At 51.7% G+C, this 27,902-nt stretch overlaps 1 protein-coding gene across 1 annotated transcript in view; it reads left to right on the forward strand.

The window, feature by feature from the left end:
• The window catches only part of LOC144938107 (homeobox protein engrailed-1a-like), a 51,835-nt gene extending 38,185 nt beyond the window's left edge, over window positions 1-13,650 (forward strand). Inside the window, exon 4 of the mRNA XM_078865805.1 lies at window positions 13,244-13,650. Coding sequence (XP_078721931.1) covers window positions 13,244-13,650 — 407 coding nt within the window. The remainder of the gene's footprint in view (window positions 1-13,243) is intronic.
• The last annotated feature ends 14,252 nt before the right edge of the window (window positions 13,651-27,902 follow it).

Raw genomic sequence — 27,902 nt, forward strand, 5'->3', positions numbered from 1 at the left:
CATTGCTCGACAACCGGAGCAAGGGTACATGGAGTGGCGTTCGGCACAGGACGTTCATCGTTTCACCGGGGGCCCGTCGAGGTTGTGCCATACTCCTGGCTCGCCATGAGCAGGCGGTGCAGGAAGTGAACTAATCGCCATCTGTTTCCGTCTGTACGGGGATAGAAACTTGCCCCCCCCCAGTGCAAGGCGTGGGTTTACTCCGGTTGCTCCAGGTTTGCGCCCCCGGTTTTATAATGAACACAACTCATTATTAATCGGCTGAGAACGTCAGGGACCTCCTGAACGATTCCTCCGACCCGGTGTGGCTCACCTGGATTAAATAGGCACGTAACACTCATTGTTATCGTAGGTAAATTGTTTAATGCAGTTTTCTTCACAGAGAAGTGCCGTACGCACGGACGTACGTTGAACTCCTTATACCGTTCGTAGCCAACCGCGCTCATCACAGGTGGACAATAGGTGATGGAGAGGAGGAGGAGGAGGGCGACCTTGAGCCCGAACTTGTTTCGGAGCATCTCGGACAACACAACGAAGGGGACCGCTGCAGTAGCAACACCGCGCGCTGAGCGGGAGCTGAGTGCGGCCTTCGACAGAGGGCCTGGCTGCTGGGCACGCACCTGCACGTGGTCCGTGCCGGCCTTCATAGGTGCTGCTCGCTCACAGCACTTGCACCTACAGCACGAGCAGGGCTATACGGGGGAGCTTTGTCGTTGGGGGGGGGGGGGGGTGATAGAACGATTGGAGGGGAGGAGAGTGAGCTGAGGGAAGTAGAGCGAGACGAGAGGGGAGAGGTAGGAGAGTGCGTGGAGGGGAGTAGAGTGAGATGAGAGGGGAGAGGCAGTAGAGTGCGTGGAGGGGAGTAGAGTGAGATGAGAGGGGAGAGGCAGTAGAGTGCGTGGAGGGGAGTAGAGTGAGATGAGAGGGGAGAGGCAGGAGAGGGCGTGGAGGGGAGTAGAGTGGATTGAGAGGGGAGAGGTAGGAGAGTGCGTGGAGGGGAGTAGAGTGAGATGAGAGGGGAGAGGTAGGAGAGTGCGTGAAGGGGAGTAGAGTGAGATGAGAGGGGAGAGGTAGGAGAGTGCGTGGAGGTGAGTAGAGTGAGATGAGAGGGGAGAGGTAGGAGAGTGCGTGGAGGGGAGTAGAGTGAGATGAGAGGGGAGAGGCAGGAGAGTGCGTGGAGGGGAGTAGAGTGAGATGAGAGGGGAGAGGCAGGAGAGTGCGTGGAGGGGAGTAGAGTGAGATGAGAGGGGAGATGCAGGAGAGGGCGTGGAGGGGAGTAGAGTGAGATGAGAGGGGAGAGGCAGGAGAGTGCGTGGAGGGGAGTAGAGTGAGATGAGAGGGGAGAGGTAGGAGAGTGCGTGGAGGGGAGTAGAGTGAGATGAGAGGGGAGAGGCAGGAGAGTGCGTGGAGGGGAGTAGAGTGAGATGAGAGGGGAGAGGCAGGAGAGGGCGTGGAGGGGAGTAGAGTGGATTGAGAGGGGAGAGGCAGGAGAGTGCGTGGAGGGGAGTAGAGTGAGATGAGAGGGGAGAGGTAGGAGAGTGCGTGGAGGGGAGTAGAGTGAGATGAGAGGGGAGAGGCAGGAGAGTGCGTGGAGGGGAGTGAGATGAGAGGGAGAGGGAGGAGAGTGTGGAGGGGAGTGAGATGAGAGGGGAGACGCAGGAGAGTGCGTGGAGGGGAGTGGAGTGAGATGAGAGTGGAGAGGGGTAGGAGAGGGCGTGGAGGGGAGTAGAGTGGATTGAGAGGGGAGAGGCAGGAGAGTGCGTGGAGGGGAGTAGAGTGAGATGAGAGGGGAGAGGTAGGAGAGTGCGTGGAGGGGAGTAGAGTGAGATGAGAGGGGAGAGGCAGGAGAGTGCGTGGAGGGGAGTAGAGTGAGATGAGAGGGGAGAGGTAGGAGAGTGCGTGGAGGGGAGTAGAGTGAGATGAGAGGGGAGAGGCAGGAGAGTGCGTGGAGGGGAGTGAGATGAGAGGGAGAGGGAGGAGAGTGTGGAGGGGAGTGAGATGAGAGGGGAGACGCAGGAGAGTGCGTGGAGGGGAGTGGAGTGAGACGAGAGTGGAGAGGGGTAGGAGAGTGCGTGGAGGGGAGTAGAGTGAGATGAGAGGGGAGAGGTAGGAGAGTGCGTGGAGGGGAGTAGAGCGAGACGAGAGGGGAGAGGTAGGAGAGAGTGGAGGGGAACGACGGCCGAGCACGATCTGGGATTGGAATCCCGTGCAGGGCTGCCAGGCGTTCTGGCTCAATGAACCCACAATGCGCGAGCGAGGTGCCAAGTGCCTGGGCTGTAATTCCGAGTGAGTTTGAGTCCCTCCCCCCTCTCTCTGATCGCCCGGGGCGAGGTTGAGAACGCGGCGCGCTCACGCTGCTGCTTGTGCGGTCGCAGTGACACGCAGTTGGACTGCGTGCCCAGGTCACCGCGGTTCACTCGGGATTCGTCGAGTTCAGTGTTTGTCAATGGGGTGCGTGCGGGCGCTATGAACCCGGCGACCCGAGTTCCATTCTTGCTCGCGGTTTGGGCCCGTCCATAAATGACGTCACGCACATAGTGGGGTGGGTGGGGAGGGTGTCAGACATTTGTGGCGATGTGTGACGAGGGGTGGGGGCGGGGTTTGAGAAATGTGACGTCACATCAAAATGCGCAAACTTTCAATTAATATAGACAACACGTTCTACTCATTTAAATAAACTTTTCAATGTTTTCTCCTACAACATTAGAGTGCAGCGCCACATTAAATACGCACTACATTCACAATAGTTTAAAGCGATTTGAAGCATCTTTTTTTTGGGGGGGGGGGCAGAGCTTTGTGACGTCATATTTGAGGGGGGGGGGTCTGACTTTTTGTGACGCCGTGTGACGAAAGGGGGGGGGTCAAAAATCGTCAAAAATCGCGTGACGTCATTTATGGTCGGTCCCGGATATCTAAAACAGTCCTGAGCCTCCCCTAGGTCGACTCAGCCTCAAGTGAGTACCCGGGCGCGGTGGTGTGTACATCGCCACTGGGGAGACAAAGGCGGTCGGGCGTGGTGTTGGCCACTCACCCCATCGTGTGCCTGGCCGGTCTTCATTGGTGCTCGCTGAAACAGGACTTGCCCCAACAGTCTGTTACAGGCTATACGGGGGATCTTTGTCTTTTTTGCGAGTGGAGTGTCAATTGGTTGGCGTCTAGGCTTGGCTCGCTCTCTCTCTCTCTCGGATGTAGTGTCACACACTCAGCGGGCGGCGAATTACTCGGTTAACTCCCCATGAAGAGTTGGAGGAGCAACAGGAACACGGCACGAACTCTCTCCCCTCCCTCTCTCTCCTGAAGCCCTCTCTCGTGGCGGCTAGCAGCACGCCTTCACATTGGCATCGATTGCTCCTCGGCGCATTGCTGCTGCTGTGGCTGGTGGTGCTGGTGGTGGTGCTGGTGGTGGTGCTGGTGGTGCTGCTGGTGGTGGTGCTGCTGGTGGTGCTGGTGGTGATGCTGCTGGTCGTGTTGCTGGTGGTGGTTGGTGGTGGTTAGTGGTGGTTGGTAGTTGGTGGTTGGTGGTGGTGGTTGGTTGGTGGTTGGTTGGTGGTGGTTGGTGGTGGTTGGTGGTGATGGTGGTTGGTGGTGGTGGTGGTTGGTGCTGGTGGTTGGTTGGTGGTGGTGGTTGGTGGTGGTGGTGGAAGCGGTGGGTGAGTGGGGGAGCGGTGGGTGAGTGGCGGAGCGGTGGGTGAGTGGGGGAGCGGTGGGTGAGTGGGGGAGCGGTGGTTGAGTGGGGGAGTGGTGGGTGGGTGAGGAGCGGTGGGTGAATGGGGGAGCGGTGGGTGAGTGGCGGAGCGGTGGGTGAGTGGGGGAGCGGTTGGTGAGTGGGGGAGCGGTGGGTGAGTGGGGGAGCGGTGGGTGAGTGGGGGAGCGGTGGGTGAGTGGGGGAGTGGTGGGTGAGTGGGGGAACGGTGGGTGAGTGGGGAGCGGTGGGTGAGTGGGGGAGCGGTGGGTGAGTGGGGGAGCGGTGGGTGAGTGGGGGAGTGGTGGGTGGGTGAGGAGCGGTGGGTGAGTGGGGGAGCGGTGGGTGAGTGGGGGAGCGGTGGGTGAGTGGGGGAGCGGTGGGTGAGTGGGGGAGTGGTGGGTGGGTGAGGAGCGGTGGGTGAGTGGGGGAGCGGTGGGTGAGTGGGGGAGCGGTGGGTGAGTGGGGGAGCGGTGGGTGAGTGGGGGAGCGGTGGGTGAGTGGGGGAGCGGTGGGTGAGTGGGGGAGCGGTGGGTGAGTGGGGGAGCGGTGGGTGAGTGGGGGAGCGGTGGGTGAGTGGGGGAGCGGTGGGTGAGTGGGGGAGCGGTGGGTGAGTGGGGAGCGGTGGGAGAGTGGGGGAGCGGTGGGCGTAGTGGTTAGCGCGACTGCGCTACGAACAACAGCCGAAATCTGAGTTGGCGACCATGGCGAACACTCGGTGATGTGCCAATCCAATAGTGTGGTGAAGTATGGTTAAACAAGCCCCCCGCCCTCTCCCCCAAACCCCCATCCGCCTGATGACAGCCACGGCGTGACACGGCCTTCATCCAGCAGTAGATTGAGAAAGGGTGTGTAAATTATAATTGTTGTTGTTGGCATGGTCATTAAGCATCGGCTGGACTACGTTTGAAGGGGATTGCGGCTTTCTATCCCTTTAAAAAATATATATTCTAGACCGTCGATCGGTAGAAAGCACACCGCTTCATCAAGTCGTCTCTGCGGTATATATGTGTACAACAACAACAACATATGTCTGTGCCATACTCACCGACCCAGCCACCTGGGTGTCAAGTCCATTGTGCTTTCGACGCAGCCTCCGATTAGCACGCTTGGCTACGTACGGCACGAAGGAAGTTCAACATGAACACACACACGCGCACATGTATCCGTCAACATCACCGTGGCCTTAAAAGTAAAACATAGGTGACGTTACAGGCGATGGCTCTCATTCAGCGCAGAGGTATCTCTCCGATCGCGGGTTGGGGAGTTTGTGTTTTGTTTAATCAGTGCTTGTGCACTCCTGAAAACGTATCGGAATCGACAATTCTACGCACGTGTCTGTGTGTGTCTGTGTATGTGTGTCTCTGTGTGCGTCTATGTGTGTGTGTCTGTGTGTGTCTGTGTGTATAGTGGGGAGCGGTGGTGGAGCGGTTAGCGCTACGCTGCGCTATGAACCCAGCGACCCCAGTTCGATTCCCGCTCACGGCCAACACCAGTGACGATTATCTGAACCGGTCCTGGGCCTCCCCTAGGTCGACTCAGCCTCAAATTAGTGTCTGGTGCGGTGTGTAAACATCGCCACTGGGGAGACAAAGGCGGCCGGACGTGGTGTTGGCCACCGACCCCATCGTGAGCCGTGCCGGCCTTTATAGGCGCTCGCTAACAGCACTTGCCCCTACAGTCTGTTAAGGCTATACGGGGGATATTTATCTTTGTTGTATACAATAAGATACCGGCATAGAGGCTGCACGTCCTATATAGGAAACTCAATGCACGCATCACCGTGTGTGTGTGTACGGTCTTTAAACATTGACATTCGTGAAATAAAGATTCGGAATTCTTTGGCAACACGGCTATCCAAACGCACATGGATATCCTTATCGTGAAGTGGGTTAGCCAGACTTATAATAATGAACACATCACGTACACGTGCACACACCAAAGATGACCCATATAGCCTTAAGCAGACTTTAAGAGCAAGTGCTCTTAGCGTAGCAGCTATGAAGGCCGGTACCACACAGGAAGGGGGTGGTTGGCCATCACCACTCCCGTGATTTTTTTCACATCTTTTAAGGCTGAGTCGATCTACGGGGGGCCCAGGACCAGTTTGAATATTCGGCACCGATGTTGACCGTGCGCTGGAATCGAACTCGTGTCGCCGTGTTCGGCATGCAGTGGTGCGCTAATCACTGCACCACCGCTCCTCACTGTGCACACGTGCACACGCACACACAAAGAACAAAAATTCCCCGTATAGCCTAAACAGACTGTTGGGGCAAGTGCTGTTCGCGAACACTTAAGACACACAAACACGCACACATTCACAAACATACACAAATGTAAACACACACGAACATAGGGCACACATTTTATGCACACACTCACGGAAACACACGCACGCGCACACATACACAATTATAAAGTCACGCAAGTATAAACAAGACAAAGATCCCATAGTATAACCTTAACAGACTGTTGGGCCAAGTGCTGTTAGCGAGCTCCTATGAAGGCCGACACGGCACACGAGAGGGTGGGTAGCCAACACTACGCCCGGCTGCTTTTGTCTACCCAGTGGCAATGTTTACATACCGCACCGGGTACTCATTTGAGATTGAGTCGACCTAGGGGAGGCCCAGGACCGTCACCGGTGTTGGCAGTGAGCGGGAATCGAGCTCGGGTCGCCGGGTTCGTAGCGCAGCGCGCGAACCGCTACACTACCGCTCACACACATACACAAATGTAAACACACGCACGCACGAATATAGGGCACACATTTTATGCACACTCTCACACACTCACGGAAACACACACACACGCGCAGATACACAATTATAAAGTCGCGAAAGTACAGTACACAAACACACATACACGTATACACGCACGTAGACACTCATTGTTAACGCTTTTTAATTACGCACACAAACTTTGAACATATACATACACAGGAAGAGTTGCACACACACATCATACATTTACAATGATCCCCCGTATAGCTCACACAGGCTGTTGAGTAAATGGCTGTTGGCGTGCACAATTGAAGACACGCACCATATGTACACACGCACACACATCAGAAGCAAAATACGTTTTCATACTGGAGGAATCCGATGAGCTATGAAGCTATTTTAATTCACAGTTACACGCATGTATACCGTCCGAGCAGACACCATGCCTCCTTCCCCAACTCTGTCCTTTCACGGAAAGTTAATTTTATTTAACGGATCCCATCAGCCACACGTTTTTTTTCAGCAGCATTGGTTCAACGCAAACACAACTCTGTAGCGATGTCGACATTCAGTGTCCCATCACCCGAGTCAGTCTTTGCTTGAACTGACGATGCACAGCGAACTTCCAGATATGAACGGGCATTATTGATTCTGTCTGATACATCATGGGTCCTACAATTCGACGCAAAACTATAAAATACCAAAAATGCCGCAACCGATATTATGTTACACAGTAAAAAAAAATGTCCACAACGACGCTTTTGACATAACAATACACGTGCAGTATATGAACACAATATTGTTGGTAACTACTGCTGCTGCTGCGTTAGCAACGGTGTACACGCGCGAACAACAGCACTCAACTCGACAACAATAATACCGTATAATAGTGCGACGTTTCGGGCAATTACCCTTCTCCATGGCAAGTAAATGAAGAAGGAGCCGTTTGCGCCACGCGTCACATATCGTATCTAAAATATATATATTCATCCTTTTAAGGCCACGCAGTGCTACTGACGGGCAAGACTGAGTCATCAGTTTGTGGCACGTCTGCACCACGACTCCAGTGTGCATCACGCGCACGCGCGCGCGCGTGGATGGCGTGTGATGAGCGAGGTTTCCCCCCACAAATGCTAAGATCCCCCACCCACCTATAGCCTCAACAGACTGTTGGGGCAAGTGCTGTTAGCGAGTAGCACCTGTGAAGGCCGGCACGGAACGCGACGAGGGTGGGTGACCAGCAACCACGCCCGCCCGCCCGCCTTTGTCTCCCCAGTGGCGATATTTACTTTAGTAAAAAGAAGAAGTGTTTTTTGCTTTTTTTCATTCACTGCATCATACATGTGTAGTGGTGTTAACTACTCGCTGTTCGCAAACTGTGAGAGCAGATCGTAAACAAGGGTTTCCCGCTCAATCAAACGGTCAGGGTCAAATGGGGTGAGGTAGGATCCAAACCCAGATTGGTAAGGACAAATCAGAGGGTCCCACAAGGTGGCCGCGGATTGGACAACCCGGCCACGAACAGGCATGAAAGCCAGAGCGCTGAGAGCTCTGGAGGAGTTCTGCTACACGAAGACCCAAGTCGGCCGAAGACGTCTAGGACCCTGGACCAAGCCCTCCAGCCCTTATCAGGGCTCGGGCTCAGAGTAACCAGTGGTCGGGGAGAGATCCCCTAGGTCCAGCCAGAGGACGCTGGGAGAGCAGGGAGATTAGATAGCCTGCAAGGTCCGGAGGCTTGTACCTTCTGAGGGTAACGGGTGAGGGGACCATATACCCCTTAGTGTGATGGGGCCTGTGTATTAAGATAATAAACAGTGTGTGCCATAAAGAAGTCCAGAAGTCCGTCCTTACAACATTACACATGTAACGGTGGCTTCTCGGTGGGTGCCCCCACACAGTCTGGAACGCCAGCCCCTCTGCACATCCGCAGCATCACCTCCATTGTCTCCTTCAAGAGACACTTCACAACTCACCTCCACGAACCACGACCCGACTTGCGAGCGACTCTGAGTTGCGGCCCGTTCGGTCCGCAAAAAATTTGCGCGCGTTACCAATTGCATCAGCACGAATAAGAAGAACATCCATAAACCCTCGTACCGATCCTAAGTTGGATATTGTTGGTCAAGGAGTAATTTGAGGCCGAGTCGACCTGGGGGAGGCCCAAGACCGGTTCATAAAATTGTCACTGGTGTTGGCCGTGAGCAGGAATCGAACTCAGGATGGGTTCGTAGCGCAGCCTGTCGCGATGACTCAGGATGGGTTCGTAGCGCAGCCTGTCGCGATGACATTAATCCTCACAGCATATCCCTGGCCTTCGGTGTTGATGCTGAACTCAGACAGTCTATACCGAGCAGACGACAGTATACGTTGCACGGGGGGGTGGTGAGGGGCTATCGAAGAGAAAATAAAATAGTCCAGACACAACGTGTGGCACGTGGCAGTTGCCAGAACGATTGCCTTCGTGGCGAATGCGGTGTCAAATCATACACAGCGAACGATGATCATCATGATAAGAGTTTTTTTACCCTTCTGTCTGGCAACAAAACTGACACCTTTTTACAAGGAGTCATGTTTGCATAGACCGCAATACCTGCAGTCATAATGCAAACAAAAAACAAAAAAATTTGCGCCTTTTGGCGTCATCTGGTCCAACCCATGTGAGACTAGGCTCTAAGGAAAGCTGTCTCGGGTGTGGACCAATCAACTTCAAGGACAGTGCATACATTATCAGAGTTGTGTTTTTTGTTTGCATTATGACTGCAGGTATTGTGGTCTTTGCAAACATGACTCCTTGTAAAAAGGTGTCAGTTTTGTTGCCAGACAGAAGGGTAAAAAAACAATTATCATATTTTTACTGGCAAATGAGGTTCCAATGGATGATCATCATGTCTGCAGCACGGATGACTCGAGTGCGTATTTCGCTTGGAGAGCGGTGGCGCAGCGGTTAGCGAACTGCGCCACAAACTCAGCCCTCCCTTTCGGTCCGGGAAATCCCCCCCTCAAGCCCCACCTCCCCAACCCCCCCCCGAACCCCCCCCCCCACCTCCCAACTCTCACCCCCCTCTTCGTATCCCAGAGCGTGTAGCCCGCGGATTCGCGAGTCCCCACGCAGTTGCACCGCCTACGCACGCTGTATGTTTTAAATTATCCCGGAGAAGGGAGTGTGATGTAACTCTGTATGTTGGACTTCTTTCGCACCGTACGCAGCCGACTGCGCTAATCGGAGGTCCTGGGGGAAGGACGACAAACCTAAAGTGATGGAGCTGTGAAGGTTTTCTGTTTTGTCACTGATGTTAAAGCAGGGGCAGGTTGGTCGGAAAGTTGCATCCACACGTTGCAACAACAACCACAACAACCACAGACCATTTGAGGATACAAGGGTAAGTTAGAGAAAAGTTCAGCAAGTCATTGGTAAAGAAGTAGTAAAATATGAAGCACTAAGTTCAATATTTGAAGTTCAATATTTGACCTTCGTACGTAAATTCCGGCAACCGCCATCTAAAGACGTTGGCACTGAACAGAGGGAGCGGTGGTGCAGCGGTTAGCGCTACGCTGCGCTACGAACCTGGCGATCCGGGTTCGATTCCCGCTCACGGCCAACACCCAGTGACGATTATCTGAACCGGTCCTGGGCCTCACCTAGGTCGACTCAGCCTCAAACGAGTACCTGGTGTGATGTGTGAGCATTGCCACGGGGGAGACAAAGGCGGCCGGGCGTGGTGTTGGCCACCCACCCCTTCGTGTGCCGTGCCGGCATTCATAGGTGCTCGCAAACAGCACTTGCCCAAAGAGTCTATTACAGGCTACACGGGGGATCTTTGTCTTTTTTGTATATGTAGCGAGCACCTATGGTGGTGCTGGCTAACATAACTTGCCCCAACAGTCTGTTAAGGCTATCGCGGGGATCTTTGTCTTTGTATATATATGGTTTATATATATATTGGTGTATTTTAGTGGACAGAGTTGAACACACTATGAGACCTCCTTTACCAGTGGCAAAATATAGTAATAGGGTTTTACCCTTTCAACTGGTACAAAAACTGACACCTTTATAATACAAGGGATATTGTTTGCAATAACCACAACACAAGCAGTCAAAATGCAAACAAAAATAAACAACTCTGATAATGATAATGATATGCACTGTCCTTGAAGTTGATTGGTCCAATTGGTTTGCATTTTAACTGCTTGTGTTGTGGTTATTGCAAACATGATCCCTTGTATAAAGGTGTCAGTTTTTGTACCAGTTGAAAGGGTAAAAACCTTTTTCTAGAGTTGAACACGTCGTGGGCTTTCGCGACCAATATTATTCAGGACAGATTACATTTTTGGGGTTAGCTCGCGTCAATATAATGTCTCGTTAATCCCGCCACCACCCGACATAGCCAATTAGTGGGGTTCCTGACGTCAACAAAGCATGCCAATTAGTTCAGCGCACCGAAAACGGAGGATTTCTCCACAATTCCGGTTGTTGTAATTAAGCGCGAAACGTCACGGTGGGTTTACTCTTTAACATACCGGCGTGCTGAACTAGTGACCGACCAATCGGCGCTCTCTGTTTACGTGACACAACTTTACTAACTGGCTGTGTCGGGTGGTGGCGGGTTTAAAGACGACCCCTCTTATGGCTCGTGGAGAAAGAGCCATAGGAGAGGAGAGAGAAAAGAGAGTGTCAGATGACATGGGAGTGAGAGTCATAGGCAGAGGGGGGAGAGGTAGACCTTGAACAGGGGGGGCAGGGAGTTGACATCGCTGTGTGGGGGGGGGGGGGGGTTAGAATTCCAAGTCATGACAGCAGCACATGAGAGAATAACAATCTCTAACGAAACGTTACGATTGCGTAAAAATAAAAAATAAACTTTGGCCCAGAATCTCCCAGCCTCTCCCCCCCATCTTTTCACGAGGGTCCATGCCGCAATTTTGGATGTCCTTGGCCCGTTACGTGAACGAGAGTTTGGCTTCGTGCGAGAGAAGTAGAAAAACCAAAACCGTGAGAGTTCCCGCAGAACAAACCCCGCGCGCGCGTTGCGCACGAGGCAGAGACTGGGCACGGGCCGTCTCCCGTAGCCCCACAACTACTATCACAACCTGGCAAGCCGTCGTGGGGTGGCTCCAACCCATCAACCGTATCAAGCAGGCTTCCAGAGCCCTGCCGATTTAAACATTTCAGGTGACCGGCAGTGGACTGGCAACGGCGTTGATTTCTAATTTGTTTATTTACTTGAAATCACGTGTTTCTTTTTTTTAGCGCTGGCTCGGGTGAAGGACAAACGCGAAGCGGTCAGCAACAAACGGCACTCTTGAAGTTGTAATCGTGAATGCGGTTCATGGTGACGATGCATAACGACGCAAAAGTTAAAACAACTCAAAAGAAGAAGAGTTTTTTTGGTTATAAACAATGTCTCTGTATAGACATACTCTTAGTTCTTTCGGTAAAGTCACGTAGGTAAAAAAATGAAATTAAAATTAATAAAAAATACAATAATAAATATATTTTTTATTAATAAAAAATAAAATAATCAATATATTTTTTTATCAATTTTCATTTCATTTTTTACCTACGTGACTTTACCGAAAGAACTAAGAGTATGAATCCTTGCAATCACGAAAGCTTCAAATCTAGAATCTGTATAGACAGTCATCTGCAGGGTGAACTTTAACTTAGTTCTTATTTCGAAAGAGTGAGCACGCGAATTCACCTGTCCATAGCGTTGCATAATGCCCTACAAAATAAACCGCCCGATGCGTTATTGCTCGCATTAATCTGGGGATCATCTCTCGCTGCGTACCTAATTCTACAGCAAGCAAGAACTCGGGATGGATGGAGGAGGGGTGGCGCAGTGGTTAGCAGCACTGCGCTGTGAAATCTGGCAAAGCGGAGTTCACTAAACCGCACCCAACCACCGTGATCGACCACTGTACGGCCAATCGCCTTCCATGACCGACACGGCCTGTGGAGGCCTTCGTCCGGCAGCGGAGTGACCCGGAGCTGTTGATTGCGGCATTCTCCGGATTACGATGAGAAGGACCGGACAATCAAGACGAGCCGGAAACACGTGTCCGGTGTAAATAAAAGCTCCCTAATTAAATCTGGTCACACACACACATAGCCCATTATAATACGCAACCCCCCCCCACCACCCCACTGTAATAAAAAAAAACATTATATTATTTATTTGTGTAAGAGACAATCCTCAATTCCACTTGGTTTGTTGTAAAACTCGCTTCCCGTGTGCATATCACTCACCCCCCCCCCCAGAGCCCCCCCTCGGTGCCCACCCCCCTGGTGCCCCCGCCCCCCGGTGCCCATCCACCAACTCTTCGAGCTCTCCCGCACCCCCCCCCCCCCCTCCATTGACAATAACCAACCCGCACGGCCCACAACAATCAGCACCACCACCACAACTGCCAGAAGCCCCCCCAGCCCCCACCTCTCTCCATCGCCAGGAGCAGCCCAAACGCCCATCCCACCCATCCTTCGCAGCACGCGGCTCAAGCGCACCACGCACGCACACACCCCGCTAAAGACAAAGATCCCCCGTGTAGCCTCTAACAGACCGTTGGGGGCAAGTGCTGTTAGCGAGTGGCGCCTGTGATTCTATGAAGGCCGGCGCAGTGTAGCAACCACGCCCTTTGTCTCCCGTGAATGCTTCCTGAACACACCGCACCAGGTACTACTCATTTGAGGCTGAGTCGACCTAGGGGATGCCCAGGACCGGTTCAGACATCCCTCGCCGGTGTTGGCGGTGTGCGGGTTCGTTCTTTTTTATCGCAGCTTGCTCACCACTGCACTACCGCTCCTTCACCCCCCCCCACCTCCCACACTCTCACGCAGGACCTCGCAACCGCAAGGCCAAGAAGAAAGGAGGAGGAGGAGGCGGAGGAGGTGGAGGGGCAGGAGGAGGTTCGGGTGGAGCAGCAACAGCAGCAGCAGCAGCAGCAGGAGGAGGAGGCTCGGGAGGAGAAGAAAAGCGGCCACGGACCGCATTCTCCGCCGAGCAACTCTCTCGTCTCAAGTCCGAGTTCCAAGCATCTCGCTACCTGACCGAGGCGCGGCGCCAGGCCCTCGCCCAGGAACTGCAGCTGAACGAGGCACAGATCAAGATCTGGTTCCAGAACAAGCGCGCCAAGCTGAAGAAGGCGAGCGGAGTGCGAAACCCGCTCGCCCTGCAGCTGATGGCACAGGGCCTCTATAATCACGCGGGCGAGAGGTCGCGCTCCGATAAGACTGACAGCGAGTGAGATCTGGGGGGGGGGGAGGCCCTCGGGAGAGGACATCGCAAAACTGTGGCTTCCACGTGTGCCGCACCTGTGTGGTGCACTGCGCCGCGTGGGTTGCGTTGTGTCTGTTGCGTCCGGGTGTTTGTGGCCACGCCGTCACCCGCTTGCCCGCCTACACATCCGGCGATCTTTGTATCGCGTCAATAACACTGTGGCCTTAGACGTTCATTAGCAGGCGACGTTTCTGAAATTGGCACCTCGGGGTGCCTAGGCCCGTAACATCGGCTGTTCTATTTACGTACGCGCGCGTGTGTGTGTTTACTCTTAAGGCCGCCACACGCAGTGTCATTGACGAATGTGTTGATGTGTTGTTGTTGTTGTCGTCGTTTGTGCTTGTGCACCCACTGCCAATGCAGCGGCAGCAGCAGCGTCGCCAAACACGTTGCAGCCGGCCATCTGTGTCGGGCGCGCGCCCGTGTCCTCTTCGCGAGGCGCCACAGAGAGGCGAGAGACGGAGGGACGCGGTCACGGGCCGGTGGATCTGAACATAATAATGGGCTATAAATGTATCACAACGCGCACGCACGCTTGCGTGAATACACACGCGAACACGCGCGCGCGCACACACACACGTGGACATATCTAAAGGCCCGTGCCCCCCGTAAAGGCTACACGGGCTATTGGGGCAAGTGCTATTAGCGGGCACGTGTGAACGCCAACACCGGCGCACGAGGAGGTGGGTGAACAGCGCCACGCCCGGCCGCCTTTGTCTCCCCCGCCACTCCGCCCCTCCCCTCTCCAATTATGATGTTTACACACCGCACCAGGTACTCGTTTAATGCTGAGTCGATCTACGTGAGGCCCAGCACGGGTTCAGGATTTTCGTCACCGATTTTGGCCGTGAGCGGGAATTGAACTCGGGTCGCCAGGTTCATAGCGCAGCATAGCGCTAACCGCTACACTACCGCTCCCCACACGCTGAAAACACACACACAGACACCACTACACACACACACCACTACACACATACACACCACTACACACACACCCCACTACACACAAACACACCACACACAAACACACCACTACACACACACACCACTACACACGCGCGCGCGTATATATGAATGCACATTGTCGTATGTCCTGTGCTCGTCTAAGTGCAAGTGCCAAACTCTTTTTTTGCTTTCACAAAATAACAACTCACCGGCAATACCCGCCTCCGTGGGCATGACCGCAATCGTTTGCTCACGCACACAAATGTGGGCGGGCGGGGGGTGGGGGAGCAATCCCTGCGATTCAAAAGGGATCCGGTCCGTTCCCTCCGCCCGACGATTCCAATTTCTGGCGTCACCGACTCTGCCACCCTCGACGGCGTTCCCGTGAGCCGGCCTTCTATCGCGAGGCATCGCTGTTGGCCTCCCCGTTTGTAGCCCCCTGCAGAACCGACGGTGGAAATTCCACATTCGTACGGCGTGGGGAGGCGAGTCTATCCACGCCACGACCACGGTTGACGTCCACACAATGTGGTACCTATTTTATCGACCCCCGTCCCCCTATGGATGATGGGTTGAACCACCCCCACCATCCCACGCTCGCAACCTTCCGATTGAGAGTAGCTCGATCTACTGCTGAGTAGCCCCCTACCCGGCCCTACTATTAACAACACCCCCATGTTGATAATTGTGGGTGGGGGGGGGGGTGTTCTTCGACCATACTTCCCCGTTAATTGTCAGCGTTGATTGGAGAGGGGGCGGAGGAGGCGGGGGGCCTTGTGACCGGTTCAGCTACCACTCGTCCACTGGTGTTATATACGTGACCCAGAGTATCGCATGTATATATATATGTACTTACAATTAAATAATAGCAACGACAGCCACAGCGTATCTGCTGACCGCTCAATGCAAGCGGTGGTAAGACAGGCGAACGCAGGTGACCTTTTACATTTGACTTGTGGACGCACTACGCTCGCAACGTGGAGGCGAAATGTGCAGCCACTGGTTTATCTGTTGCGGCACTGCCTTAAAAACCAAAATATATATATAGAGAGAGAGTACGTGTGATTTGTTAGAGCAATGTGGACCCTTGCTTGCGACGCTGAGAGAGGGCCGTGCCAAGTTTTGCCACGGTTTGAAGTACAAGCAGCAGGAGAACGCTGGGCATTATTTTCATGACTATGATGGAGAGATGTCTCCCACCAAATCCTGCACCCCGCGCGTGACCCCAGACCCGTTCAAACGTCACCAAGTCTCTCGTCAGCAAGTAACCACGTGGTTCTTAAAACACACAAGTCCCCTTCACCAGCAACTCACCAGATATGTTGTTGGTTGTTGTTGTTGTTGTTACTGCGTTTTTGTTACACGGATGAACTCCGTTTAGCCAGTTGCCCGGCTATTTTTTTTTCACGGGAGAGATTCCGTGGTGGGTAAGATCGGCCACTACTAAAACCTTGTCATCTTTGATGCAGAAGAGTGGTCGAGTAGTGACGTTTTTTGTTGTTATTGTTGTTGTTGTTGTCTTTTCCTTATAACAACAGTTGCTGAGCAGCAGGGGGCACAAATAGGACAAATAAAACACAGCAACTGCTATCAAAAGGTGGACGTATGTATACGTATATTGAATCGAGCAAGGTTGTGGTTAGACGATCTTTTGCGGAATAAAAAAAAAGAGATGGGAGAATTCCAAAGTAGCGGCAGTGCGGAGGGAGTTGTGTGACCTGCAGTGGTAGTGGTGGCGTTTGAACAACGGAATCAGAATCAGAGATATGTGTTTATCCTACAAGAGGAATCCAATGAGCTACACGGCTTTATTTTTCACAAATGTCCAGTCGGGGTCATGGGGTCAGAACTTTTCAACAACAAACAAATACAGAGGCACGAGATGAGTGCAGAGTACAGGAAAGGAAAACGAATCACGAAACAAAGTACAAAATCAAACTAAACTCTTTTATATTCTTGGTTCTTTCGGTAAAGTCACGTAGAAGGGAAACAATAAAACAATAAAAAATATAAAACCATAAAATTCTCACGACGTTTAACAAACACGCAGTCGAAACGTCGTGAGAATTTTATTGTTTTATTATTTTTATTATTTCCCTTCTACGTGACTTTACCGACAGAACCAAGGATATGAATCCCTGCAGTCACGAAAGCTTTAAATCAAAATGTTAACTCTTTTACTTCAGCAGGGAAAGCTCGTGGAACCATTCGCTTATTCTTCCTCCTCTTCAGAGGCGACCTGACCACAGACGATGCCTTCGAGGAAGTGGCTCGTCACGTGGGACTTTTTATCGAGGCCAAATATTCTCAATAATCTCGGCGCATGTTGAGTGCGGGTGGGCCTCGCTCCGGCAGCATCTTCACTCGACTCGGGCGAAGGTTGCCGATGGGTGAGGTTCACGGAAAACTGTAACCGTGGTTAGTAGCGATAGTAGAGTGATATGGGAGCGTTTGTGTAAACAAAAAACAAAACGTGTTGATGTTTCTCTGTTGATTTGACTGGACGCAGGAAATCCTCGTCAAAGCTTTGGAGTCCGAGCGAACTTTATGGACAATGTGATCGCTTTAAATCAGCACCTCCGATTTAGCCACGCTTGGCTGCGTTCGGTGCGAAATAAGTTCAACGTACATACAAGACACGCTCAATGGAGGGCGTGTTGAAGTCGCGCATTTCCCGACACACACACGCACACGACAGCCTCCATTCGCCACTAAGTGGCGGTGACGTCACAACGGCGCTTGTGCCAGTCTAGGTGCACTCTGAGGTCACGTGACATGGCGAAAGCTCGCCTTGCAAGGAGGTCACGGGACCGAGACCCGGGTGATATTGGGTTGACTGACTGAGATGACCGACAGATGCACACACGCGCACACGCAGACAAATACACACACGGATATATGTGCAGCTGACGTCAGTGGTGGGGTCAATGTGTACGTTTGTACGTACACACACACGTGTGTGTGTGTGTGTTCATATGCTAGTGATGACCAAAACATCTGAGGACACGAGTTATTTACTCATCGCTGTCCACTTCAACGGCAAAAATGATACACGCGGTACGAAAAAATATACATAATATTTGGCCAGTGATAGATATGGTTCACTCGTTACTTGCAACGTAATACCCCCTTTGTCTAATGCGGACACGCACAGCCCCTGTTTTTTATTTGTTTTGTAAATCCATGCCGCACCACGCTGGTGAGCGTGGGTTGACATCGCTGTACGCAATTACAGAATCTTGGTTTAAAGCCACTACCCAGGGACAGCCATACCCCGATTTACGTCCCCCCCCCCACCCCACCCCCACCCCACCCCCCTTAGCGTCGTTTCGCAAATACGTCGTCGCTTTGTTATGAACACCGCGAAACCGAATTGGGTCGACTCAACCCCACGCTTACGTCGCTAGGCAGCAGCAGCAGCATCGTCGTCGTCCGTTCGTTCTCGTTATCAGCCTTCGCCTCCACAATCACCCACCACCACCACCACTACCCCGTAACTCGCTTTGGATTTACGTCGTTTCGACGTTCGTCGTCACGCCTTTCGGGAACGCATCCCTCGACGTAAACCGGGGTATTGTTGTTTGGGGGGGGGGGGCAGCTCTCCTACTGCCACAGTGCTCCGTAGAAACCTTCCGACGTTCACTGCAGATGGTGAAGTATGGGAACGTGCATGTTTACACACACACACATACATGTACACACACATAAATATAGAGGGGAGGGCGGGAGGGGAGTGATGCTTGTCGGAATTTGAAGCATCCTTGCCGCTCTGATCCGTTACTCGAGGGGGCACACTCTCTAGAACTGGCGACAGTCTTCTCTCGTCTGCATCAGCCATGCTCGACCCACTGCTAGATCTAATGACTCACACGAGCCGAGCAATCGAACCGGGGTTGTTGTTGTTGTCTTTATATGGCTCCATCTCAACGGTGGAAACGTTACTCCCCGGATGCCGCTCCCGCCGCGAAGCTTTTGAAACGGCGACGAATTGATCGCTCCACGCGTCGCTTCACCCCGCAGAGAGCGGCGCCTCAGATGAGCGCGATTGTGGCTACGTACGGTGCGAAAAAAGGTCAGCGGACGTCATCCGCGCGTTCCCGAACAGTTTGAACGTTTCGATGTAAAGCTTTCGTGACTGCAGGGATTCATCTTCTTGGTTCTTTCGGGTAAAGTCACGTAGAATGGAAATAATAAAATAATAAAATAATTCTCACGACGTTTCGGCCACAACGCGGTCTCCTCGACAGACCTAGTCTTCACCTGAGGACGGCTGCTTGCGTTGTGGCCGAAACGTCGTGAGAATTATTTTATTATGTTTTATTTTATTATTTTATTATTTCCATTCTACGTGACTTAACCGAAAGAACCAAGAAGTTTGAACGTTGTTAGAACTGTGCGGAATAGCGCGCGGGCGTTCTCGAATCGACATGCTCGTCGTCCTGCCCTGCGCAGTATTAATAATGATGATGATTCCAGGGACAAATATGATCTTCTAATTGGCTTCGACGGGTCGTACATTCACTTCTGTCCCGTGCAAGATTTGTAAAAAAGAATGTTTCGTGCGCGGTCAACGGAGTTTAACCGAGCGCGCTAAAAAAAAAACATCGAAACGCAACACTGTGGCGTTGCATCCAGTTCGAAATCACTACCCCTCCCCCCTCTAGTATCCGATTAGTGCGGCTATGATGCTCGGCAGCGGCGGATGAGTATCGTCTCGGGGAACGCCGATTTCGATGGTGCAAAGGCCGCGCCATGCGGAGTTCGTGTGCCATACGCGAGGTCTCGGGGCCGTGTCTGTCCCGCGATTCTTAAACCCTTCCACCTCCACCACCCCCCACGAGCACTCCCCCCACCCTCACCCCACCACCACCACCACACTGACGCTGTATTACACATCGTTGCGTGCGTGATGAGTCGACGGTAGCTTAACTCTTTGACGACTTAGAGCACCACCACCACCAGCAGCAGCAGCAGCAGCAACGCGCTGTGTACGTGTTGTATTGTACATTATAAATATATTGGTATTATACATAGGCTACTATACATAGACGTGCATATATAAAGGTGAGTATGTAGTTTAGAAGCTACGAGAGTGTGGTGCCTTGCAGTGCGAGCGAACGCGCGATCTTAAACACCAGCAGTAGCACGAAAACACAAACAAAACGACGAGCTCCCTTCCAATGGTGGAAACTCGGCGAAAAAATTGCACTGCACGGACACTGTAATAGCAGCTGTCTCAAGCTTGTGTGTCACTCGAGACGACACAGACAAAGATCCCCCGCATAGCCTCAACACAGACTGTTGGGGCAAGTGCTGTTAGCGAGCGGCGCCTAGAAACGACACGCGTGTGTGAGTGTGTGTGACGTGGATGGTCAGTTACACACTCGTCCAAGTGTTCACACACACGTGTGTGTATCTGACCATGCACACGCGTATGTGTGCGTGTGCCAACATGCATGTGCGTGGTCAGCTACACACACACACACACATCGATGTGTTCACATACGCGTGTGTATTGTCAGCTACACACAAGTATATGTATGTGTGTCTCTGCATGCTCGGCTACACACATGTGTGTGCATGTGTGTGTATTCACGTACAAAGATACCCCCCCCCCCCATAGCCTAAACCGACTGTAGGGGCAAGTGCTGTTAGCGAGCACCTATGAAGGCCGGCACGGCACACGAGGGGGTGGGTGGCCAGCACCACGCAACAAAGATCACCCGTATAGCCTGTAACAGACTGTTGGGGCAAGTGCTGGTAGCGACATTCACCTATAAAGGCCGGCACGGCACACGAGGGGGCGAGTGGCCAACACCACTCCCGACCGCCTTTGCATCCCTCGTGCGAATGTGAAACACACCGCGCCGTGGTTACTCATTTAAGGCTAAGTCGACCAAGTGGAAGCCCAGCACCGGTTCGGGTATATTGGCCACTGACGTTAAACGCGAGCGGAATTCGAACCAAGGTCGTCGGAGTTGTGCTACCTTATCCACTACGCTCACAGCACTTGCCACCCCTCTCAACAGCCTGGAGTATGTCTACGCGGGGAACGTTGCCTTTGTAATTGTTCATATACGTATACGGTACATATATATATGGCCAAACACACACACGTGTGTATACGTGTGTGTGTGTGTTGGTAGTGCACCCATGTACGTGGGGAGCGGTGGTGTTGCGGTCAGCGCGCTGCGCTACGAACCCTGCGACCCGAGTTCGATTCCCGCTCACGGCCACACACCGGTGACGATTATCTGAACCGGTCCTGTGCCTCCCCTAGGTCGACTCAGCCTCAAATGAGGGGTGTGTAACCATCGCCACTGGGGGAGACAAAGGTGGCCGGACGTGGTGCTGGCCACCCCACCCCCACTCTCGCGTGCCGTGTCGTCCTTCGTAGGTGCTACTCGCCAACAGCACTTGCCCCAACAGGCTGCGTAGGCTATACGGGAGGGGGGCAGCTTTGTCTTTGTGGTGCACGCATGGAAGCAGACGGACGCTGCGGGTTTATTTCTGTTTATCAAAACAATCACTCGGCTGCTTTGAAATGTAAAAAAAAGGGGCCGTTTGGTTATTTTGTCGTTTTATATATCATTTAGCTCTGTTTATTATGATTATTGTTGTTGTATTTTAGTACGAATATCTAAGAACCAAATATACTATTGTTGTTGCTGCTGCTGGACACAAAGGCGGCCAGCCGTCATACACCGCACGTACACACACCGCGTGTGCACGTGCACACACCACGTGTGCACGTACACACACCGCGTGTGCACGTGCACACACCACGTGTGCACGTGCACACACCACGTGTGCACGTGCACACACCGCGTGTGCACGTACACACACCACGTGTGCACGTGCGTGCGTATGAATGGCCTTAGACTGTCGGAGCAAGTGCTGTTCGCGAGCCTTACAGTCTGTTCAGGCTACACGGGGTGATCTTTGGCGCGGCCTTAGCAGGTGCTCGCTCACGGCACTTGCTCCCCCACCCGCTCCGCCTCTCTGTTAAAGGCTGTACGAGGGGTCTATAGCCTTTGACAGACTGTTGGGGCAAGTGCTGTTAGCGAGCTTCACCTATGAAGGCCAGAACGACACACGAGGGGGTGGGTGGCCAGCAACCACGCCCGACCGCCTTTGTGTCGCCCCAGCGGCGATGTTTTGACACCACCGCACCGGGTACTCGTTTGAGGCCGAGTCGACCTAAGGGGAGACCCACGATCGGTTCAGACAATCGCCACCGGCGTTGACCGTGAGCGGGAATTGGAAGTCGTCTGCCAGCCGCGTTTCGTAGCGCAGCCCTGTCACCGTTGCACTAGCGCTCATCCACGACACACACACACACAGACAGATACACGCTCGGACACGCGCACACGCACGCACAGCGCACGAAGCTCATCATTTTAGTTCCCACAGGCGGAAAAGGCTACACAGCTGGCGATGTATAATCCAGAACGGAAACTAAGGACAAATTGTCCTTTAACCGAAACCAAAGAGCGATTATTGCTGGGCAAAAATTTAAAAAAAAAAGCACGCGCACGCGAGCACGCACGCGCGCCTGGCTGGGTGAACACTTGTACGTGCGCTACGCATGTAACCACGTGTGTACACATTTATATACAGGCCACTGGTAATACAATCCACCACTGGGGGAAGGCGGGCCGGGTGAGGGGTGTGTTGTGTTTGTCTGGCCATACTTCACCACGCTGGTCAGTTGCGGGTGGGAGAAGTGGATTGTTCGAGGTCGAGACATTCTAGGAGATTGGTCGCTTGGCATCGCACTGGGTGCCAGACACAGCTTCGCCACTCGGTCATAGTCATCATGATCGTCATCGTTATTAGTATCAGATACGTTCAATCCACTGCTAAATTGACGCCTCCCATCCCGCCCTCCCCCCCACCTCACCTCTCCCAAGTCGCCGCTTACCTCTCTCCGAAAATTATATTACATGCGGCATTTATATATTCTACAGGTTTCCCACGCTTTTTGCGGTAGTAGTTGTGGATGCGTTCTCAAATAATTATAAAAGGGGGCGCACAAAGCGAAATCGTACGAGGAGACGGCTGCCTGGCGCGTAGCGCACACAATACACAACACAGGACACACTTTTGTTCCGCGTACGACCGCATAGCAGAATTAGTGAATTCAAACCGCATATAGTGAATTCAAACCGCATATAGTGAATTCAAACCGCATATAGCGATTTTTGTGGAGAAATAAGTGAGCCACATTTACGGAAAATCGTACGAACCGAGCTCGCATACAGCAAGTGAAACCTGTATATTCACACACATATATATACAGGGTGGCACAAAAGTCAAGATACATAGGGTTATTATATTTATTTTAACACTTCACATTGGGTTATTTCATTGTTTAAACACGTGTCCAAACTGACTTCCAGGATCGCTAATGCACGACGCATGAATTATCTTTTGAAATGAATGTAGGACTTTCTTTTTTTTAAGGCGACATGCGTTCCCGTTTGAACATTCATCGGTTTTGTTTTTTCTCAATTAATACGGGGTTCGTGGTAGAGTTTCGCAAATGACGGCTTTTTGGGTGACCTACCACAGGAATGCGAAGAAACGTTGACGTGCATCGTGAAAATAGATTCACACAAAATCTTAACTTACATAATGAACAACTGAACAGTTTTAATGCCAGTGTTAACATAAATGAAATAACCCTACGTGTCGTGACTTGCGAGCCACGCTGTGTGTGTATATATATATGTACGTGTGTGTGTATATATATATATATGTACGTGTGTGTGTGTATACACACGTGCGCATGGACAAACTGTAATACAACGTAGTGATGCGATGCTTAAATTGCAAAGAGAAGTTCATCAAAGTGCTGCGGATGAGAGATTTAATCGAGTGGCCTAAAATCAACACACTGCAAAAATTATATATGATACAGTATATTGTGTGTACATATGTACCGGTAATTACGATAAATAAATAAATAAACTACACATCGAGCAGTAGAAACAATTCTAGAAGAACAGCAAACTCGTGGTTATTAAATATTTACAACAATTAACAGACCAGACAAAACAATCCAGCAATATATGTAGCCATTGATGAGTTAAACAAACAAAAAACAATACCAAAATGTACATAGCATTTGTAACGTGAATCCGTTCATTCTAGAGAAAGAATTCTAGAGAAAGAATGAACGGGCCGTGTATACGTGCCGTCTGATATTGACGCACCTATTTTGATCTCTATATATATACGTAAATATGTGTGTGTGTGTGTGCGTGTTGGAACTCGCGGATATTAGCAGGAAAATTATTTACACGCGATTATACGAAAACGAGTAAGTCGTGTTTGTTTTTGGGGCGCATGCGATGGTACATCGAGTTTCGTAGCGCGCGCGGGGGGATGTGGTGGTGGCGTTGGTGGTGGGGTTAGTGGCAAGCGAGGCCGCGTGTTTGCTGGTGAGTCGCGATGTCCCGTCCTGTCATTTGCGTTTCTTGTGTGCCGTGTAAGGTAACTGCCGCGTAAGTCTGTGATCCCCCGATTGAAGACAGCGACGATGATGATGATTATGATGACGACGATGCTTAAATGTTCGAAACGGAGTTTATATATATAAAAAAAAAATACGTACGGTTGTCGCAAAGACCATCTCTTAATTGTGTATAGTGTGCGTGCGTATGCGTGTTGTGTGTGCGCGCGCAAGATCAATGTAACTTCTACACGAGTTAAGGTGGGGGGAGAGTTGAAGGGGCAGAACGTGCATGTGGGGGATGGGGGTGGATTGCAGCGCCTCCGATTAGCACGGTCGGCTACGTACGGCGCGAAAGAAGTTGCAACATGCAAACCTATATCGGAACAGGTATCGATGAGTGTGAATAAATATAACTGTTTTTTTGTTTGTTAATTGTTTACATTGAATATTTTAACGTGAGTGCATACTATCATCATCATCATAATCATTATTACCACCACCACGATGATGATGAGTGACGATGATGCTGCAACTGAGTATTGTGCGTGAGTGTATATTGTATTCCGTATAGATTATAGGTTCACATCTGCTGTACACGCATCGATAATTGCCAAGGACTTCCCATCGGAAAATAGTTTGGTTCGTGTCTGCCGGTACTGTAATTACAATTGTGCATATTCGCATACACAACACACACAAACAAATGCATATTTATTTAAAATAAAAGTATTCTGTTTTAACTTTGTAAATGACGATGACCCTTTTGCCAGTAAGACGAAGAGCAGAGAAAGCAAGGATGTTTGCTGTTGTTGTTGTTGTTGCTATTATTATATATATGCTCTCGTCGTGTTGAAAGTCATTGCTGACGTCGTCGAATATCAAATCTTTCACCCCGTGTCTCATCCATTCAATGATAACGATCATTGATAACAATCATTGATAACAATCATTGATAACAATCATTGATAACAATCATTGATAACAATCATTGGTGATAATCCACCCCACGGTTGTACTCTCGCAGTTCCACATCGCTCTGTACAGACCCGGATCTCTGTTGTCACAGTTTGTGTGTTTGTATAAACAAAAAAGACTAAAAGTATTGTCTTTATATTTATTGAGGTTTTTTTCTCTTTCCCTCCGTCCCTCTCTCTCTCTCTTCAAAATAAAATGTTTTATGCTTCTCATGTTTAAATGTAGGATGTTTTAAAAATGTGTTTCTTGTGTTGGTGGTGGTGGCTGTTTCAGGTTTACTACTACATTGTAGGCTTTACACTAAATAACCTTTCACTATGTAACCTTACCCGATGTAACATTACATTCAATAACCTTGCACCAAATAACCTTACACTAAAAAACCTTAACCTATATAGCATTACATTCAATAACCTTACCCTACATAACCTTACACTAAAATAACCTTACGCTAAAATAGCCTTACACCAACCAATATTACGCTAAAATAACCTCATATTTTTAACCTTACACGAAATAACCTTACAATTATATTATAACCAATCGTCATCACATCGACCCATTCATCGTCACACCACGAGCACACGCGTGGCCAATGTCAATCAACTAATTCACGACTATTTATTGCGATGCCAATCGACTGCTGGACGAAGTCCTCCCGTCGACGTGTCGGCCATGGCAAGTCGCTGGGCCATACTTCACCTCGCTGGTCAGTGCTGGTTTGTATGTCTGAAGCGAGGAACCCAGGGATCGACTCGAACCATCACTCGCAACTTACGCCAGCCGTGGTCCGGAATTCAACTCCGGAATTAAACTCGGGTTTCATACACGCGGCGTGCTAATTGCTGCGCCACCGCTCCCTTGCACCCCACCCCCAGGTAGAAACGAGACGAACAAAAAAAAACGCAGCTCACCAAAAGTTCGGGTCAACTCTCGTCAACAAAAGCTTGCGGGCACCACGTCGCTCATTGGTGTAGCTGGCACGTGTGCAGGCGGTGCAACTGCGCAAAGGCCAACGATGACGCGTTTCCCCAATGATAATTGCCACTCGTTACGTCGCTACACCACAGCCATCGAACGGTTCATTTTGTCGAGATGTGTGTGTGTGTATATCTCGGCACGCTCTGTCAATCTCACCACGTGCGCATCGAATTGGCTCGAAAAGGCGTACACTGCTTGCAACTCTCGTGCTAGTGCCCTACGCCGACGATCCATTCCTACCAGCAAACCAGCCTTGGCAACGTTCCGAAATTCAACAACAACAATAACAACAACAACAACAACAAAAACCATCCGAATATCGGTTGAGAAACGAAACCACCCCCTGCCCATGACGCTGCAGGGCGCCGTTCGCACGGCCGCTCATCTCCGGAGCGCGCAAATTGACTCCAGGGCGCTTTGAGCGCCGCTCAGAGGAGCTGTCGACGGTGAGATGAGCGACCCACCACCCCCCCAATCCCTCCCCACGATCCAATCAACGATGCAAGTGGCCGTCAAAGTTCGCGACGTCGTGCGCCGCGAGTCGGGGGGGTCACCTTGGAGCTGCCACTGCAGCCGTAGAATTCACAACTTTGAACAAACATATTCGTGGATCTTTCGGTAAAGTCACGTGGATAGGTTCAAATAAAATAACAAAAAATAACAAAAAAACTACGACTTTCGATCGCAAGACGACCGCGAGCGCTACCGAAAGACCCACGAATATGAATTCCTGCAGTCACGAAAGCTTTAAGTCAAGTTTTAACAAACGAACAAACAAGAAAAATGCGTGTTGATGGAGCGTCCAAAGTTCCCGTTGGACCCAGATTGTGGTGGCGAAACGAGGGACCGGCGTCGTCGGACGAGCAGTCGAGGGGAGGAGGCGGAGACGCCGCGGAGATCGAAGCGACGCGATCAGAGCGAGGATCTCAACGCGGGGGACGCCAACTGTGTTCTCATCCAGCAGTGGACAGAACATAGCTGACGACGATGATGACGAGAGTGGTCATGATGACTCATGGTGCATAGTCATGTTTGCTTAAAAACGATTGTTGATTTTTATTTAATCGGCGAGTATTGCTTGCTGGTAAGCGTGCACTGGGCGCTATCACGCGTGCCTCTGGTGTGCGCGTGCGCGCGCGTGCGTGCGCGTACGTGCGTGCGCGTGCCTGTGGTGTGCGCGTGCGTGCGCGTGCGCGTGCCTGTGTTGTGCGCGTGCGTGCGCGTGAACATCAGCGGCGGTGTAGCGGTTAGCGCTACGCTACGCTACGAACCCGGCGACCCGAGTTCGATTCCCGCTCACGGCCAACACCGGTGGTGACGATTATCTGAAACCGTTTCTGGGCCTCCCCTACTTCGACTCGGCCTCAAATTAATACCTGGCGAGGCGTGTAAACATCGCCACTGGGGAGACAAAGGCGGCCGGGCGCGGCTCTGGCCACCCAACCTCTTCGTGTGCCGTGCCGGCCTTCATAGGTGCCGCCCGCTAGGAGCACTTGCCCACACAGCCTGTTCAGACCATACGGGGGATCTTTGCCTTTATAAACATCAGCACCGGGGGATACAAAGGCGGGCGGACGTGGTTCTGTCTACGCCATCCCGTCTGTGCGCCGTTCCAGCCTTCGTCGCTGCTCGCTAAGGGCACTTGCCCCAATCGCATGTCAAAGACTACACGGGGAATATTTGTCTTGTGTGCGGGGGGAGCGGTGGGACAGCGGTTAGCGTGCTGCACCTCGAACCGAGCCGGCGACCTGAGTTCAATTCACGGCCAGGAGAATAAACAACAACAATAACTACCAATTGCTTTGCATCCCAGTGATATCTGAACCTGTCGTGGGCCCTCCCTTAGGTCCACTCAGCCT

Source organism: Lampetra fluviatilis, chromosome 21 (assembly GCF_964198595.1).
Source record: "Lampetra fluviatilis chromosome 21, kcLamFluv1.1, whole genome shotgun sequence".
NCBI lineage: Eukaryota > Metazoa > Chordata > Hyperoartia > Petromyzontiformes > Petromyzontidae > Lampetra > Lampetra fluviatilis.